The sequence below is a fragment of the Dendroctonus ponderosae genome, unplaced genomic scaffold (genome assembly GCF_020466585.1).
Source record: "Dendroctonus ponderosae isolate FM_Combo_2020 unplaced genomic scaffold, Dpon_F_20191213v2 Dpon_F_20191213_1, whole genome shotgun sequence".
Classification (NCBI taxonomy): Eukaryota; Metazoa; Arthropoda; class Insecta; order Coleoptera; family Curculionidae; genus Dendroctonus; species Dendroctonus ponderosae.
Window position 1 is genome coordinate 51,407,619 of NW_026017110.1, and position 17,272 is coordinate 51,424,890.

At 33.7% G+C, this 17,272-nt stretch overlaps 1 protein-coding gene across 2 annotated transcripts in view; it reads right to left on the minus strand.

Moving 5' to 3' along the window:
* Nucleotides 1-11,204, minus strand: part of LOC109537180 (E3 ubiquitin-protein ligase RNF220) — an 89,026-nt gene extending 77,822 nt beyond the window's left edge. For both annotated transcript variants that reach the window (XM_048662079.1, XM_019903778.2), the window contains exons 1-4: nucleotides 11,121-11,204; nucleotides 10,811-10,935; nucleotides 9,318-9,588; nucleotides 8,514-8,729 (exon numbers count right to left, since the gene is read on the minus strand). In XM_048662079.1, coding sequence (XP_048518036.1) covers nucleotides 8,514-8,729; nucleotides 9,318-9,588; nucleotides 10,811-10,933 — 610 coding nt within the window. In that variant the 5' untranslated portion in view covers nucleotides 10,934-10,935; nucleotides 11,121-11,204. The remainder of the gene's footprint in view (nucleotides 1-8,513; nucleotides 8,730-9,317; nucleotides 9,589-10,810; nucleotides 10,936-11,120) is intronic.
* Nucleotides 11,205-17,272: the final 6,068 nt, after the last annotated feature.

Genomic DNA, 17,272 nt, shown 5'->3' on the forward strand with positions numbered 1-17,272 from the left:
TTTTACTTCTCTCGCTTGTTTGTCTGGTTTATAGTTAAATGTTCAACCATTTTGGTCTCATGCCTATATCGAGAGCATTTGACAAAAAAATTATGGTTTGTTATCAATAGTTTGCAAACTACTTATTTTCTCGGATATTTTTCAATACCAGCGACTCAACACTGGGATGTAATATCACTAGTTGAAAAATTTTAATTAAATAATTCCCGTATGTATTGCGGGGAATTTGACATGAGTTTCATACACAAATTTGTCCTGAATATAGCATTTCAATTATAATCACATGAATTTATACGGGTTCAATGAGCGCTAATAAGTAAATACATATCTAGTTAATATTACTATTCACCACCTTTATTTAAAATACTAATAACGCTAAAGGACTCTTTTCCCAGACCTACTAATTATATACAATTTAATGAAAACAAACTATGCGATAAAAATTAACTGCGTATTATTATAATGGCATTCTTCTTGTCATAAATTTAACATTTTATATATGTAATATTCTGATTTCATGAACTAAAAATACTGGGAGGTTTAAGAACATCGACACACGAGAAGTGCGCTGTTTAGGTTGAGCGAAAATAATTGGTTCTGTGAAAACAGTGTGAGGATATGTCACACCTGTCTTTGTATATTCGAGCTTAATTCATACATTAACATTGATTTATTTTTTTTTGCTTGAACTCACTCTTTTTAAAATAGAATAATAATTAACTTCTATTGAATGTCAATTATCGTCTCGTGTTTAGAAATTTGCCTCTATGCAGACCAAACAGACGTTAGGGACTTTTGAGTGGCATTTTAAAAATATCGCATTGAATATTAATTATATCAGTGAATTGATAATCGTTAAAGCAAAAGCATTGGTAGCTTTGGAAGGAAATATGGCGTCAAAAGATAGGGATTTTCGGTAAATGGCAACCCCCTGTATGCTATTAGAAGTTATTAGCAATGTTCTGGTCTTGAAATTGACACAAAATATACACTCAACCATGCACCCTTGTCCTATATTAGGCATCCAGCTGTGAAGTTGACTTTCGAACACTCGTCGCCCCATCCCCTAAACTAAATAAACTCAGTTACTCTACCCCGTGAGAAATCAATTTACATTTTATTGTTATTATATTTACTGTAAACGTGACTTTTTATCGGATCCTTTTTCCGTACCGTTCAAGATTTGTCTCCTAACCAAATTATAAAGCAATAAAATTTGGAAGATTTTTATAGGTGCGAGAACAGTTTTGATTTCCGCCATATTCCTACTTGATTCGAATATGAAAGCACACGCCTGCTTTTACACCACGTTTCCTCTTTATAGCGCCTTAAAATGTTTTTTATTCCTGCTAAAGAGTATTAAATTTTTTATTTTATTCTGCTCTTCTATGTATCTGAATATTTGCCGAACGTCAATAAAATGTTCCAAATTGCATTTGAAAAGGCAATGTTTTTTAAAATTTACGTATTTGTTAATGTCAAGTTTATTATTTACGGAAAATATCTTCCTTGATAACTCATAAACTTTACTGGTACTTTTGTGTCCGTGTCCGTGTCCAGATAAACAAACATAATAAAAAATATATTGCAAATCTCGTCATTTAGTCAAATAGTATTGATTGATTGATTACATTTTATTTAAATTTGTAGTCCTAGTTTTCGCACTAGAACTTTATTAGTCAGATTGATGTTATTGGTTTTACTGTTGTTTTTGTGGAAACTTGCAATCAAGCACTTCTTATAATATTCAAGTTAACCAAATGTAGTGCTTGTTTATAAATTCCAATAATGATCTGGCAAAAGTGTTTTTATTACATCGAACTAAGCAAAAAAATCCACAATTTACGTAAAGCAAGAAAACTGCAATAAACCCGAGAAGTACTAACTAACACATAAAAATCCTTTAAAGTGGGTGTAGAGACGGGATATAATAAGAAATCTGAACTTTGTTTGGTTTCGAAAGTCGGTTTTGTTTATATGGGTAGAAGAAACCCAACTGTTTTGACTAAATAAACATAATCGTTTAGTTACTATTGTTCTTCCGTTTCAATAGCTTGCATCCACCTGGCAGCTTGTAACTTATACACATCTGAGTAATATACACTTTCCAACTGAAGTCAAAATACGTTTTTTGATGAAATATGTTCTTATTTAGTTTCCTTATTAAAGCAGTAAAAATTGATCAAAAAAGCTTCCTCTTGCTGTGGATATTAAGCACATTTTCAGCTCTAGGTACGAGACAATTTAAATAATAAACTGATGCCAAAAACAGTGTGGAAACTTCTACGCAGCAACTTTAATTCGCAATTGGACAAAAGAAATTGATTAGAAGAATGAATGAAAGTTATTGGCATGCAATGGAACTGTTTATCTTTCAAAGAATTCTCTGGGAAAACGCAACAGCCGAGTTCAGAGCTGCCATATTGCATACAAACACTACGAAAGTATTTTTATGGTCTGGCCGTATTTCTCAGGGAGGATATATTAGTTTCATTTCGAATGAATTGCAATCCATCTGGGGGAAAAGCGAGCGGAGAAATCATTCTCACCCACAATTAATGACAATCGAAATTAAAAACGTAAAGCGTTATTGTTTCCAATTGATTTGCCACCCTCGACGTGGCCTGATGCTTTCCCTAAACGCTCTTATAATTTTAGAAACAAAGATTTATATTGGATTAATTGAAAAATGCCGATATTACGGATGAAGAAAAGAAAGTCACTGAAATGTGCTAAACGGTCAAAAGAAAACAACACACTTTTCGAAAAACCTGCTAAAAATTACGTCATTGGTATCGCTATCATCAATTGCATATTTTAAGTGAATACAAAAAAATTGGAGGAAAGTTCCGATAATTTTGTATAATAAACCAAATACATTAACCTGGGATGAAGTTCGGAAAATAAACATTTTCCATTTAATGTATGAGTTTCCAATTTTTATGGCCACAATAAACAAGTGTCTTTGTGAGAAGGAACAACCGTTTCTGGTGAGACTTTAAATAAAAAGCTGCATAGAAATGTGAAATATGAAAGTATTTTAAGAACCCGGCAGTAACCATTAATATTTGCCTTTAATTCTGCAGAAAACGATTCGCTTTACTGAGATTCAATCAAAAGTCCTTAAATTTTCGTATTAAAACAGCTAAGTGAATAATAAATGAAGTGGAAAGAATAATGTAACAACAGGAAATGAAGCAATTAAAAGACAATTAGATCGGGAAAGCGTGCGAAGAAAAGCGGAAAAAATCAGACCTCAAAACGACAACGCGACCAGTTCGGTCATTAAAATCACGAACCAGAGCCCAATTTCCCTCATAACACGGGGCATTATGTTAGCATTACACAGACAGTTAAAATCTGTTAGTAAAAGCTTACATATGATTTGTTGTTGCGGGTTTTCGCTACCACAGAGCGAACATTTCCAATAACGATCGTGATTATTTGGTCAGTTCTCATATTCTTTTGTTCCGGAAAAATACCATCAGTGAAGCCCATTTTCCATAATTGCAATTTACCAACTGCAAACCAGGATTTTAATAACGGCATTTGCCAGTAATCGAATTGCTGGCCAGCCAGACCGACATTCGTTCCAGTCTTGATTTAAACTGTTTTTGGACTTTTCGTAACATTATCTTCTGGTTTTCTTTTGGAATCGTAAGTGTGCTGTACATTTTAGAAATCGGGTATAATTAAACCATTGAATTTTCCCGAGTTGTGGACCTAAAGCGGACGTTCGAAATGTAGTTTAGATATTCACATTTTTTTAATACAAAATACTTATTAAGTGGCCTTTTACCAGCTCTGGTGGAAACCATACTGCGTAAAGTCAAGCCTACTGAAATATTTCAATTTGAATGTGGCCATTAAATTGATAAATATTTTAGAATGTGTTAAATAAATTGTTAGGCAATGTGCTGTAATTATCAAGTCTGATATAAATTATTATTGTGCCAGCTTTCCGTCTTCACAGCATATTGAAGTAAAGTAAATATTACAATTATTATTATTTAATGGCATTGTGAGATAAACTTCTGACAAACTGGGTGGCGATGATTTTTTAAAAATGCCATAAACAATTATGTGTTTTACAATTAAATTTAATATTATATAAAGAGTGATAAAGCAGCAGGGCCTCATGAGAAGCGGACATTTTTTTAATTCGTCAATCGATGTCAGCAACGAAAATGATATCGAAAGGGTAGACAAATGCATCTGCAGAATAATTGCAACTTTTGACACGACGAGGGTGAGAAAGACGCCAAATAGACGCCTGGAACGCTCGTTACCGCATAACATTCAAATGGAAACGTCAGTGTCACATTCACTAGCTGTTCTCGCCAGACTAATCGTTCTGTTTTCATCTCCCAATATTTGCACATCGAAAAAGAAAAATAAAACAATAATTGTTTATACTTGACATTTTCCGCGTTTGTATTTGAATATTTACGACATTAGATAAAATTAATTATTCGCACAAATACGAGGAATATAAAAGTTCAAATTCATTTACTGATACACACAATACCAAACGGTTTTGGACCATAAAGTTATGGCAAGATTTATCGCAGTTTAATGTATAATGCAATAATTTATTGACAGTTTTTTAACCGGTTCGGACGACACAATGGCAACTGTCAACTCACTTGAGCCATCATCTTTAATGTTCTTTCAAAGGCCACTGACTCACTGCTAATGGCACGTTTTTTCAAAGACAAGCGACACGGCTTTATAGAGCTGAATATTTTTGACAATATTAAGTTGTTACTTTTTTGTAAATTTGTAGTCTTGTGTTTCTCCTTTCGTGTATTTAATTATTTGTTACTAAACACCTTTACTTTAAACCTTAAACTCTGAAGATAATTGGAATATAAGAAGCAAAAAAGTGCTCAGGTCATCTGTAAGCATATTAATAGCAACAGCAGAGATCAAAGCCAAATTTAACTGGAAGGAAATGGAAATTTTAAATAATTGAAAACGCAAACTTAAATCCAGTCAAGGTATTTTACCATTTTAAACTTCCAGCAAACAAGGGGTAATTGAAACAGGAGATAGGGAAATGAAACAGGCAAACTTGACAAACAGGATTTATCATTTTGTCACAAAAATTCATAGCTAACAAGCCGCAGCGCCAAACTTTCCGGCTTTTTCAATTAAAAATGCATGCAAACACTTGCTCATCATTCATGCTTTGCTAAATAACTCTAATTGTTCCATCCAACCAAATCTTTGTTGCCTTTTTTCGTTAACTGCCCCATTCGTCATATATACCCGATTCACGAATTGTATTGTAAACGGAGTAGTTTAAAAATGTTTTGTCCGCAATATTGGGACAGGTTCACACTGAAATCAGCTTTATCAGCCCGAATTAATTAATGCTTATGCAATCAATGTCTCAATTTTTTATTTCATCTAACCTGATTATTTGGCTAGTTTTGTTTCAGCACAGACGAGCTGGATTAGGAAAAGCAAAGAGAACGCCTAATGAAGAGCTCAGGAAATAAAATGAGGTAATTTGACCAAATCTACATATTTACAACACAAAAACAGCAGCTCTAAAAATAATAAGCAGCAAATATAACAATAATTCAAAAACACTTCGATTTTTCGACAGTGCAATCAAGCAGCGCGACAGTTAGTGCAGCCTCGCACCGTTGATTGAAAGAGTGTATACCTACTCTTTCAATCAACGCTCGTACGTTTAGGGGAACATTTGTCACCGTCGCCTTAAAGTGTTTTGTCCTTAAATTTGTGTGTGTTAATTAAGCTAAAGCTGCGATTTTTTGGCGATTTGTGTTTACATCTTTTCTCAACAAAAGACTAAGTATTTTTTTCAAAATCAATTCGTAGGCATAAATTATGGGTTTACCCAATACCCTAGCCTACAAATATTCAGTAGATGCAAGCCAAATATCAATGAAATGCTCGTCCATCTGTCCCTACCAGTTAGGATAGCTGGACCAATATTTAGTAGGACAGACGGATCAGTATTTCATTTTGCTTATTTTTCTAATTTCAGTATTTTAGTCAAGATGCCTTTTGTGTACAGACGGAAAATTACTATAAGAAGAGGCCAGTGGACTTGGAAAATCTCAAAAATGCTGGATTAGCAATAGACAATAACGAATTGGGCATCAACCAGCTGCTAGAACTTTTGAGATTTCCAAATCCACTCTGAAGAGGCGCTTAAAAACCCGTTACTTGAAGAAGCTCTCCATTAGGCCCTGGACCATTACTCGGTGAATAAAATGAAATTAAGCTAGTCTAGTGTATAGTGTTAACATTTGTTAACAACACATGTTATCAATAGCATAGTGTTAACATTTCTTTTTTTAAATATTTAAAACGAAGATTTATGTATTTTCTTTGAAATAAATATATTTCATTACCAAAAATAATAATTTGACAAATTATTTTTAGTTGTATTTTACAGCCAATAATCATTAACCATAGTGGACCACCCCTTATCGGTGGGGGAGATGGACCAAATATTATTTAAATAAACTTTGCATTTGGCAGCATCCCCGCCGGTTTAAGAGAGAAATATCAGGCAAACTGAAAGCATACTACTTTTTCAAGTAACTTCATCAATTTCAGTTGAAAATTTAGGGTTCAGAATTCCTTGATTTCATTAATTTTCCTGTAGTCCCTAAACACCCCCAGAACAATGACGACAATTTTGAAACACCCTGTATAAACGTTCCATTGGCAGCTTATTCAATAAAATTGAGATTTATCAGTTCCTAAGCAACTGATAAAATAGTTCATGTATATTTTGTATGGCGAATTTGGAATCGTTTTGATCTCTGCAAAAGATACATTAATGTTATTCTGTGGCCGGTATAAGATTAGGCGTCTGGTAACATTGTATGGTCTTGTAAAACACTACTTCAAGAAAATAAAACTGCCAAAAAAGAGAACAATGGACTGAGGCCCTGTCAGATTTTGTTGTAAATATACGACGATTTACGAACTTGTATTTAGGCTGACTAAAAAGTTCTGAAAGGCAGAATGAATTAATGACTTCTCAGAGCCAATTTACATATTTATAGATTCCAGAGTGATGTTGCATGTGTCCGAGAACGTGTAACTTTTTTGTGGGTGCTTTTTTTCTCAGTTCACCGTTTGCCCTAAATTCGCATACGTAAAATGGGTTAACAAATTTGAGACACATTTGACAAGGAAGTAAATGGAAATTAAATGGAAGGGAGTTGAATTCTACATGTTGTTGATACAAGGGTGAAAATGCTTATATGGGGTGAAAAGAGCGGTTTTAAAAACGTCAAATCCGGCACATTTTTTACATGAAAAAGGCCATATTATAAGGGCGGAATGGCGCGCTGAGAAAACTTATTTATTCATTTCAATGCAACCGCGAACAGCAGGGAAGGAAAAGTTGTGGAAAAACATAAACGTCAATCATTCTGCTATAGCGTGGCTTCAGGCATTTTATTGGAAGATCTCAGTTAAAAAATCAAGTTAAGTAAACAAATAATTACTTACTAATAAATTGGAAAAGTAAAGAAAATATTAGAAGAAAACAAAAACACTTTTGTCAAATGTCTGTGCCAATTTTCGCCCTTTTTTTAAAGCAAAACAAACGTCATGTTACTGTGGATATTGGAAACAAATACGCGATTGTGATGGTAAAGCGGTAAACAAAATAAATTTCAGTTTAGTAATTATTTATGAGTTTGCCCGTGTCAATTATCGAATGAAAGGTTAACAATATAATTTGTCATCCGGACAAGCATAAATTTATCTTGGCTTTATTCAATGTTTCCTGTAACCTCAAACCGTAATCTGGGTATCAATCGGAACAAAATAACTAAATTACTTTTAGATTTTCACCGAAATAGGGGTCATATTTTTATGATAAATCATTCGACTTATTTAAATATGCATTTGTTGATATTTTAGTGTTTTGATTAAATTGAATGTTGAAAGGCTGAGGTTAACAATATCTGAATGAAATATATTTTAATTGTCCGGCAATAAACATATTAAATTAGCTAGATTGGCCAGATATTTAATATGAAATCAGGGAAAATAAATTATCTAATGTTAATCATAAACACTTCAAGATTTTCCGTATCCCTACCCGAAAAGCGTTAATTTGAACGAAAATAAAAATAACAATCAGAATACGCTTTTCACTTATCAGCGCCTTTTCGCCCCCGGAAAAACTTGCGGGAAATTTATATAAAGCAGCGTCGAGGCACCCTTTCTAATATCTTTGGTAATGTTCATTTTTCGTGGGGTATTTCGATTTAAAAATGCCATGTAATAATAAGACGGGCTGCAGCATCTTTTCAAGTGCTTATGATAATCAACGCGGTTAACACCCATTTATTAATACAGGGAGATTTAATTTTTTCTTTGATATATTGCTCTTCTTTCATTAAATGAATGAATAAAGTGACTTGTTTTAAACGTTTGGTTGACTTTTAATAAATTGAGGACAATCGAATTTCTGGACACATTATTTAAACGAATGGATAAATGAAACTCACTTCGAAATCCTCTTCCATCATCATGCATTCCGGGAGAATCGGTGTCGGTAGTTCGCGACTGATGTTCTCCATCTTCAGACATTTGAGTATCCAAACTTTCCTCTTTGACAGAGGCATTTTGCGGTTGAGGTGACAACGACGTGCTAGCTGGTGAGCACGAGTCAGTGCCCCTCGGACTCGGGCCCAAAATTCGATCATCCGACGGGGAAAATATTCCTAAAAGTTTATTAAATTTACTTCAGTTTCATATTTTTAAAGACCAGTGAGAACTGGATATTTTGCAATAATTAACCAAAGTTGTTTACGGTAAATGACCCAAATTGAATAAGGGTTTTAAATAGTAGGAAACGGACAACGTAGTAGCCGAAAATTTTGTTTAGTTTTAGATCTAAATAATGTTTTTCTTTGCCCGTAGTAAGACAGTGGATAATGTTGAAGAGTGTTCACGAAATCAGTTGTGATCTTCTACAACCTTCGTGCAAAGTTAACGCAAATTGGTAAAAGAATGTCCAAATCTAGGCTCCCTTGCACAATTTGTTTCCAACTCAGAGAGAATTATAACAATTTTAGAGGTGAGATAGAGAGTTCGATAGTTAGTTTGATAGTATATTGAATTCGAAACGTGAGCCATTGAAAGAAATGGACATACTTTCAAAAATTTATAAAACCAAACGAACGTTTTTTTAAGTTTTTTAGCTCGATTTGCTTAAATTTTATCAAATGTTTAAATTATGATAATTAAACGATCAACCGAAAACAAAGACCCGTGATTTAAAATTCAATAGCATGAAATAATTGACTTACCATGGCTGTGTCCTCCGTGCATACCTTCATTTGCAGTTTCAATTTTCAAGCATTTAGGAGGTGCAAAAGCAGATGGTGAAGGAAATGATTTGAGATCGGCCAGGGGTCGAAACGCCCCTGAACCCAATGATAAGCCAGGATGTAGGAATTGAGGTTGCAAATGGTTTAGAATGTGCGCTGGAATTCCACTATAAGCTTCCATGTGCCTTAGACCAAAAGGGGTAGCTGAGAATGGCCTATGCAGTTCTTTTTGAGCCTCGGACATCACAAACTGAAAAACCACACATATTACTAACAAGATCGGAAAATTGCCATTTGGGTTTAAACATTTGATGATGTTTCAAATCAAACTAGACTGGCTAAATTTCGATTTCAGTCTTAATGGTCAGAGTCGGACTCTGCGATTTTTACCGACCTTATGTAAAATAGTTAAACACATGCACTACTTATTTGTTAAATTTGGCAATTGACAACAAATACAAAAAGTTAGGGTCTCGCGGCCATGGCTTGAAACTCTGAAGATGTAAGCCACTTTCGCATGCAAAACGTTCGGAAGACGTTCTTCATCACCAGGGCCCGCAGGCCCGAAGAACACGCCAGCTTCAAGGTGCGTGACGTTGTTAATTAAGTATGTTTAAAGCTGTCAATGACTGTTTTATCAGAGAATAGTAGAACAGACTTATCTCTGGTTTTATTAAATAGTAAATATTATCAGGACCAGTTTCGACATTTTCTGCAAGGAATCACACTGGAAGTAAATATTTTAACCTAATGTCTACAAAACGTTGCCAAGTACAGAAAATTGTTAAAATCGTTAAAATATTTTCTCTGTCAATCGTTATTTTGTTATAATGTTTATGATGACGTTACAACGTTTTTACGATTCTTAAACAATTGTATTATTTCTAACGGCAAATGGGAGAAAATCCAAGCATTGCTGCAATTGAACCAAATTTCATTTTAAACCTTCACACTTGACCCAATAGCTGTTTTGATTATTCATTACAATCAGTTCATTCAAATTATGTTTGTGATTGTCTGAAACAAATAAACTACCTATCTATGGAAACAATAATGCAAGAAAACTGGTGTTAAAACATTCAATTACATATTTCGCATATTGCTCAACTGACACCAATATAACAGTGGCAAATTATAAGAAAATCAAATTTAAAATCCTTGAGGAATTATTTTTGTAATTTTTGTCATACTTGACAATTTTACTGAAAGTTTCAGATTCAGTATAAATTTGAAAAAAAATCAGCAAAATGTCAATCAAACCAAATTTTCCATAATTATTCTCCAACAAATAACAGAGCTCCTGCATTAGATGAGGAAAACGTTTATCTGATATAAAACAAAAAATATATTCGACAGGCAGTTCTCTATTCAACTGTACCGCATGTCTATTTTTTTAAATTTCCTACAATACTTTAAATGTACTGTTCGGTCGCTCTTCAATTACTAAAATGCAGAGTTTAAAATTTACTTACCTGAGGATTAAATGGTCTTTGAATTCGAAGCGCATCTTGCAAACCGCCGGCGGCTTGCGAAAAAACAACCAAAGCTGGTGAGTTTAAGTGTCCCGAGTTGGGAACATACGCGGAATTCTCCATGGCTAGAAAAGGAAAATATTCCATGAGTATTAACTCTTTCGCTCAAGAAAATTTAAAAAATTAAATCGTGAGCAATTAAGGCCAAATTAAACGACACAACATGTTAAAACACTAAAAGCCAGGTAAATCAATTGGGTAAAGCACTTGGTTGACACTGAAATTCACAACACAAGCGAAAAACAATTACCTGGCGCTTTAAGCTTAAACTTTGGAAACCGAATTTGCGTATGAAACGAAAAGTTAAGCTGCGTTTCTCGACATTTCACTCAACATCGCGATTCCAACTGACAGAAAATGTGCCCCACTCTGGAAGAGCACGTTGTTGAGCTTTTCTCTGAGTTGAAAGCTCGCGCAACATGTGAAATAATGGGCACCTCCTACCCAACCAAACGAGATAGGAGGATCTTTGGCTGAAAACCTATAATCATGTCATTAATTTTGTTGTTTTACATTTATTTTTTCTCTCACCTGCTCTTCTTTCACGACCGCTGAAAAAACTGCTCAGCAATCGGCATGTTGAAACGGTATTAATCACTTTGCTGCTTGTTTTTTCTACTTAAAAACCTAAGTTATTATTTTAAGACGTTGAAAATTGAAACGCGTGACTGTATCTATGTGCTAAGCCAGGCTTTTACATACTTAGTGTATTTGCTCGGACGTTGGCTATTTCTGCACAGTTAATTAAGATATTTTCTCTTCTAGAATTGGGTAACTAATAGGAATTAGACGATTCAACTGCAATGTCACCAATATGTAAACTTTGCATTTATTGAATTGATTCAGCGAGACACTCAGCTGACAAAAACTTAGTGCATTATCATAACACAGAACAAGAATTTTTTATATCTTTTAGTACTGTCCGAAGAGGTAAACGTTAGAGTATAAGGAACGTTTCTGTCGCCAGTAATGTTGTACGTTGTACGAAACGTTTCCAGTTACCGCTGTGACATATTAATACTAAAAATACCCAAAATACTACTGTATTATTGTTTGAAGTATTTATTCATATATAAATACAAAACCAGTTGGCGGTAGCACTTTAGATTCAGTGCACCTTCAGTACAAGAAAACCAGCAATAATATAGTTTTAATAGTACGGAAGATCAATAGCATTATACAGTGCCCGGGTAAATAATCAGACTCCTCGTTTATTTTTTGAACCTTAATTAGCTATTGCTGCAAAATTTGGGCACCTTAAAAATCTTTTATCAATAAAATTACTGCTGAAAAAGTAAAAGTTACAATTTGCTTCGTTTATTTTTCCTAATGGAATGGGTGGTCGAGTGACACCTTGTTTTAAAGGTCTGTTCATTCATCAACTTCTTCGTTCAAAATGGTAAAGTCGATGTGTGAATTCATTTGAGCTGTAACATTTGAGAATAAAAATTGTTATTCTCTCTCTAAGATCTTCAATTGAATCAGGTTTTCTTATATAAACTTGACTCTTGAGAGATCAACAAAGAAAAAAGTTTACTGGGGAAAGATCTGGTGTCAGTGCCGGCCTTTCGACTGTCCTCCGCCGTCCAATCCACCTAGAAACATTAGAAAATACTGTTTTCGCCATTCCCTAACTGCGTTTGAATAATGAGGGGGTACACCTTCCTGTTGGAAAACTATGTCACTGTGAAATTCGCCCGGATTTTCTCTGGCGATTCTTTGCATCTCCGGATAAATCTGGTTTTGGAACATATGTAGATAAAGTTCATTGGTAAGATTCTGATCAATAAATATGGGACCGACAAAATGATTTCCAAGTATGCCAGCCCAAACATTTGTTTCATGTGGAAATTGTGTATGGGTCTTTCGAAATACGTGTGGGTCTACATCTGACCGACCACGTACAGAGTGTTACCTCGTAAGTTGCACCCCCCTAGATAGTTTAATACAAAAAAATTGTAAAAGTGACCTATACAAAAGTTGATTAGTTTTACTCATTTTTTTAAAATTTGAATTCAAAATAAAAATATGAAACACGAAAATGTCAAAATGACGAAAAGCCTTTTTTATGAAACACCCTATATATGTTTAGACCTACCAATAAGGTTTTTTCCTGATTTCAAAAATACATATTTTGCCTATTTTTATATTAGCCGTTTTTTCTATATTACGTTTCAAAAATTATAAATAGCAACAAATCAAAGTAGGCTTGAAATGTGACAAAACAAAAAAGTAGTGTTTGCCATGAATGCCATTGTGCAGTACTCGACTGAAATTCGAATCGCTTTTCACAATATACTGCAAATATACCTTTTTACGAGGACGAATGTGATATTCTATAAGAATAATGAAAATTCATCGGCCGCCAGAAGTGACTATCAGAAGAATATAGGTAAGTAATTCAACGTATCTCCAGAGACGTGTCCCATCTCTAAACACATTTAAGAATGTAGAAAACCGATTCACAGAAAGGAAAATCATAAGAAGGAAAAGTAGATCAAAATTTCTCAATGAAGATGAAGAATTAAATGTCTTACAACATTTTCAAGGTAATATACGTTATTTACTAAGCAGTCCACTGCTATTTTTAAAAAACAACAAACATGAAGTAGCAAATTGTCATTTTAGGAAATCTAAATAGCTCTCTGGGTTGCAAAACAAGAACTAAATTCTTCCGCCAAGAAAATCCAATCGGCTCTAAAAAAATATAAATATTTTCCGTTCAAAATTTTACCAGTGCAAAAACTAACCGATGAGCAAAAAATCGAAGAAGAGTCTATTTCCAAGCAATAATAGATTGATTCCAACAACACAATGCTGTTTTCAAAAATATATTATGGTCCGATGAGAGCAGTTTTACAACTGCAGAAATTTTTAACAGAAAAAATACTAGACTTTGGTCCCGCTGAAATCGAAGATAAATTAGAGAAATTATAACTTAAGGTCGAACTTCTTTACATGTCTGCTGTGGTATACTGCGGAACAAAGTCGAAGGACCATTTTTCTATTGCGCACCTGTGACAGGAGTTACGTGTTTTAATTTAATAACTACCAGCGTTCAAGACTGGATGTCCTACTATTGCGGCAGCATCAAGAGATTATCTGGCATCAAGATGGCGCTCCACCCATATCATTCGCCCGGTATCAGTTTTTTTTAAATGAAAATTTTGATATCTGTATTGGACGAGCGGGTCCTATCCAATGGCCTGCAAATAGCCTCGACCTAACGCCTCTTGATTCTTTTCTCTGGGGATATTTAAAGAATATTGTGTATGAAACTCTTAGACGCCTTAAACTAGTCGGTGCAACTAACGATATTATATAATATTAATCATAACCAATATATATATTTTGATGATAATATTAATCATTTTATTAATAATACATAATAATTACTTTTTTTAATAATACATTAATAATACATAATTTAACGTTTTGAATACAAAACGTTATAGTGAAAATTGAAATAGATTATACAGCATGTCTAGCGTTAAACGGAGGTCATATACAAAATCCGTGATTTTAATTATTTTGTTTTTATTTACTTATTTGTGTTCAAATTTATAGTAGCCATAAATCCCTTWATGTTCTGTTTGATACTTTTTTGTTTCATTTTAATTTGTTGCTATTTAAAAATTTTAAGACATAATATGTACAGAAGAAAGACGGCTAATACTAGATAATGAGAAATAATTTTGACATTTTCGTGTTTTGTATTTTTATTTTAAATTCAGATTAAAAAAAATTGAGAAAAATTAAACAACTATTGCGTTGGTCACATTCACATTTTTTTTTTAAATAAACGATCCAGGGGGTGTCAACTTATGAGGAAACAACCTGTACATTCTGTACGTTCACACCTTGGACAGGAGGAAACATAAAAATACCTGCTGAAAAGTGAAAAGTCAAAGTGGCAGTCTTACACCGTCTCTCTTATTTTTCCTTATTAAATGGGTGGTAGAATGACACGTTGTTTTGTTGTTCTAATCATCCTCCAGTCAACCTTAAATTCACAGATAATTTTTCCAGTTGTTTCCGAATGGCATTCAATGTATGATCAGTTGCTGCTTGATTCATATCCGTATGGACACATAGCCGGCGCGTGTAGAGGACCTCAAAATAAGTCAAATTTCCATTTAAGTTTTTTTTCTCAGGCCCATGGTTAACGAGATCCAGGGTGTTAAAGTTAAAAAAAATATTGATATTTTATGTTTAACTCTTACAGTTTGTTGATGTTTAACTCTTACAACCTTTACCCGTAGGTAATCCAACTGGGGGTGAAAATCTACAAGGTTTTTTTTCTAGATGCATACCCTTCTTTTACCCCCTGAACTATTTTGTGGTGCTCCATTGACTTGTACCGCACAACGTTTTGAATTTGTTGTTCAATTCAAGATTTTTTTTATCCCTTGTAGTTTTTCGTATTTGCTTTCGGTTTCGAGTTACTTGCACAAACGTAAGTCCATGTAGGATTTCTAGGTGATTTTCTGAACATTTTTTCATATATGATGTCCGGCAAAGCCGAACAAAATTTAGATTAATCTTTTTGTGTCCTTTTGCTCACATATTTTGTGCCACACTTGTAAAAGTACAAGCTGAAGTTAGAAAGGGATGGCTGACGAGTTAACTTTAGGTAACCCTGATTATTAGCCGTTCCGATATCGCATCTCGCATATAAAGAGTATGCAAACTAATCCAATAATGGGTATAGTCAAAAACCGTACCATTTCGGGCTTATCACCGAAAAGTTACCTAAAGTATTACAATAATCCATAATAATTTATGTAAACTGTTAAAGAAAGGCTAAACCATAAATTTTTCATTGAAATTGAAAATTGAATTTTCAAGTTTCCAGTTCTGACTCACACGGCTGTTTAAGATTTATCGGACATTTGTTTGCTCTAATTTGTATCTAAATTTTAGATTTATAATTTATTCTATTTTTATGTATTGTCGCGCCATCTAGCTTAAAACACGTTGTTTAGTTCTCTGGAACTGCTTTGTCGTGCGCATGACGCAAGGGCGGAAGTGACAAAAGGCGAGACGGCGTAGAGCGACAGACCGTATGTATTCATGATATTATCGTGATCGTAATCGTTCAGTACCGTAAGCTAATCTTTGTTCCACTTACAATAAACTTATATAAACAAAAATGGTGGTCCTTCAAACCTCAACCTATTCAACGGCCGTATTTAAAAAAAAAACATAGGGGTGAGACTTATAATTTTTTTTTATCATTTTAGTCGGATCATGGTGTTATTCGTCAATGCTGATTGCGCTATGGGTTTGTCTACATTTATTTAAATCCGCCCATTTTCTGCAAAACCTACATTGTCCACTAAATAATCGAAATATCCTATGTCTGGTGGGAGGCCACCAACCAGAATCTTCTAATTCAAACGTTAAAAAATATTTCACCGTAACTATAGAATTTTCATGCAATATGTTGCCATTGGAATCGATGTAGTCAGTGATGCCAGATCTAAAAAATTGAAAACCCCAGAGAGCCACCTAAAAAATCTCTAGTTTTCTCTAGATTTTGAAAAAAAATTAAACTAAATTTTTGTATAAAAAATGATCAGTGAAATGATGTTCAATCAAAAAAGATTATTGGATAACGGTATAGAGAAAACTAGAGATTTTTTAGGTGGCCCTCTGGGGTTTTCCGTTATATATATAGCCGTAATATTACGTGGTAAATGTTTATACAAGTATAAAAACTTAAAAAAATTGAACTTATTATTTTTCTTCAATTTTTAATATTCATTATTATTCTAATTAAAACTTTAAAGACATTTTTTACTTACATAAATTTGAAGATTTCATTAAGCTTAAGTTAGTTAAGGTCCTTTACTCTGAATAACGTGCAATATTTTGAATTAGAATTATTTTGGTTTGAGCGTATTTGGCATATAGCGTTCAAAGCCTCATTGCTTAACTTATGGCGTTTTTTGTTTTAACATGAGTGGCAATCGAATAAACCCTTTCGGTTTCTGCGTTGCGATTCGGTAGAAACATTCACAAATTGGCCAATTTTGCAATATTTAAAAACTTTTGTCCAAAAAATTTCGGTATTTGCCCAAGTTAAACCAAAATTCCTCAATTGTATCTTCAACAAACTTTTCTTTTTGAACAGTAGCTTCACTACATTAAATTGCAATTTTCTTTCACTCGATGTCATTCTTAGAACCATCAAAGTTATCTAGTGCAATAAATTGAATACAATTCCAGATGCGTTCAAGTTAGCTGAAATTATCTGCTTTGCTTAGGGATAATGCCAATTCTGAATTTTAAAATGTAATCCTTCAAAGAACGGACCAGCCAGTGAGAAGAAATATTTCCTGTATTTCTGATGCAGCAGTTGTTAAAATTTCTAAACGAGATTTTCGAATTGAATTCTGA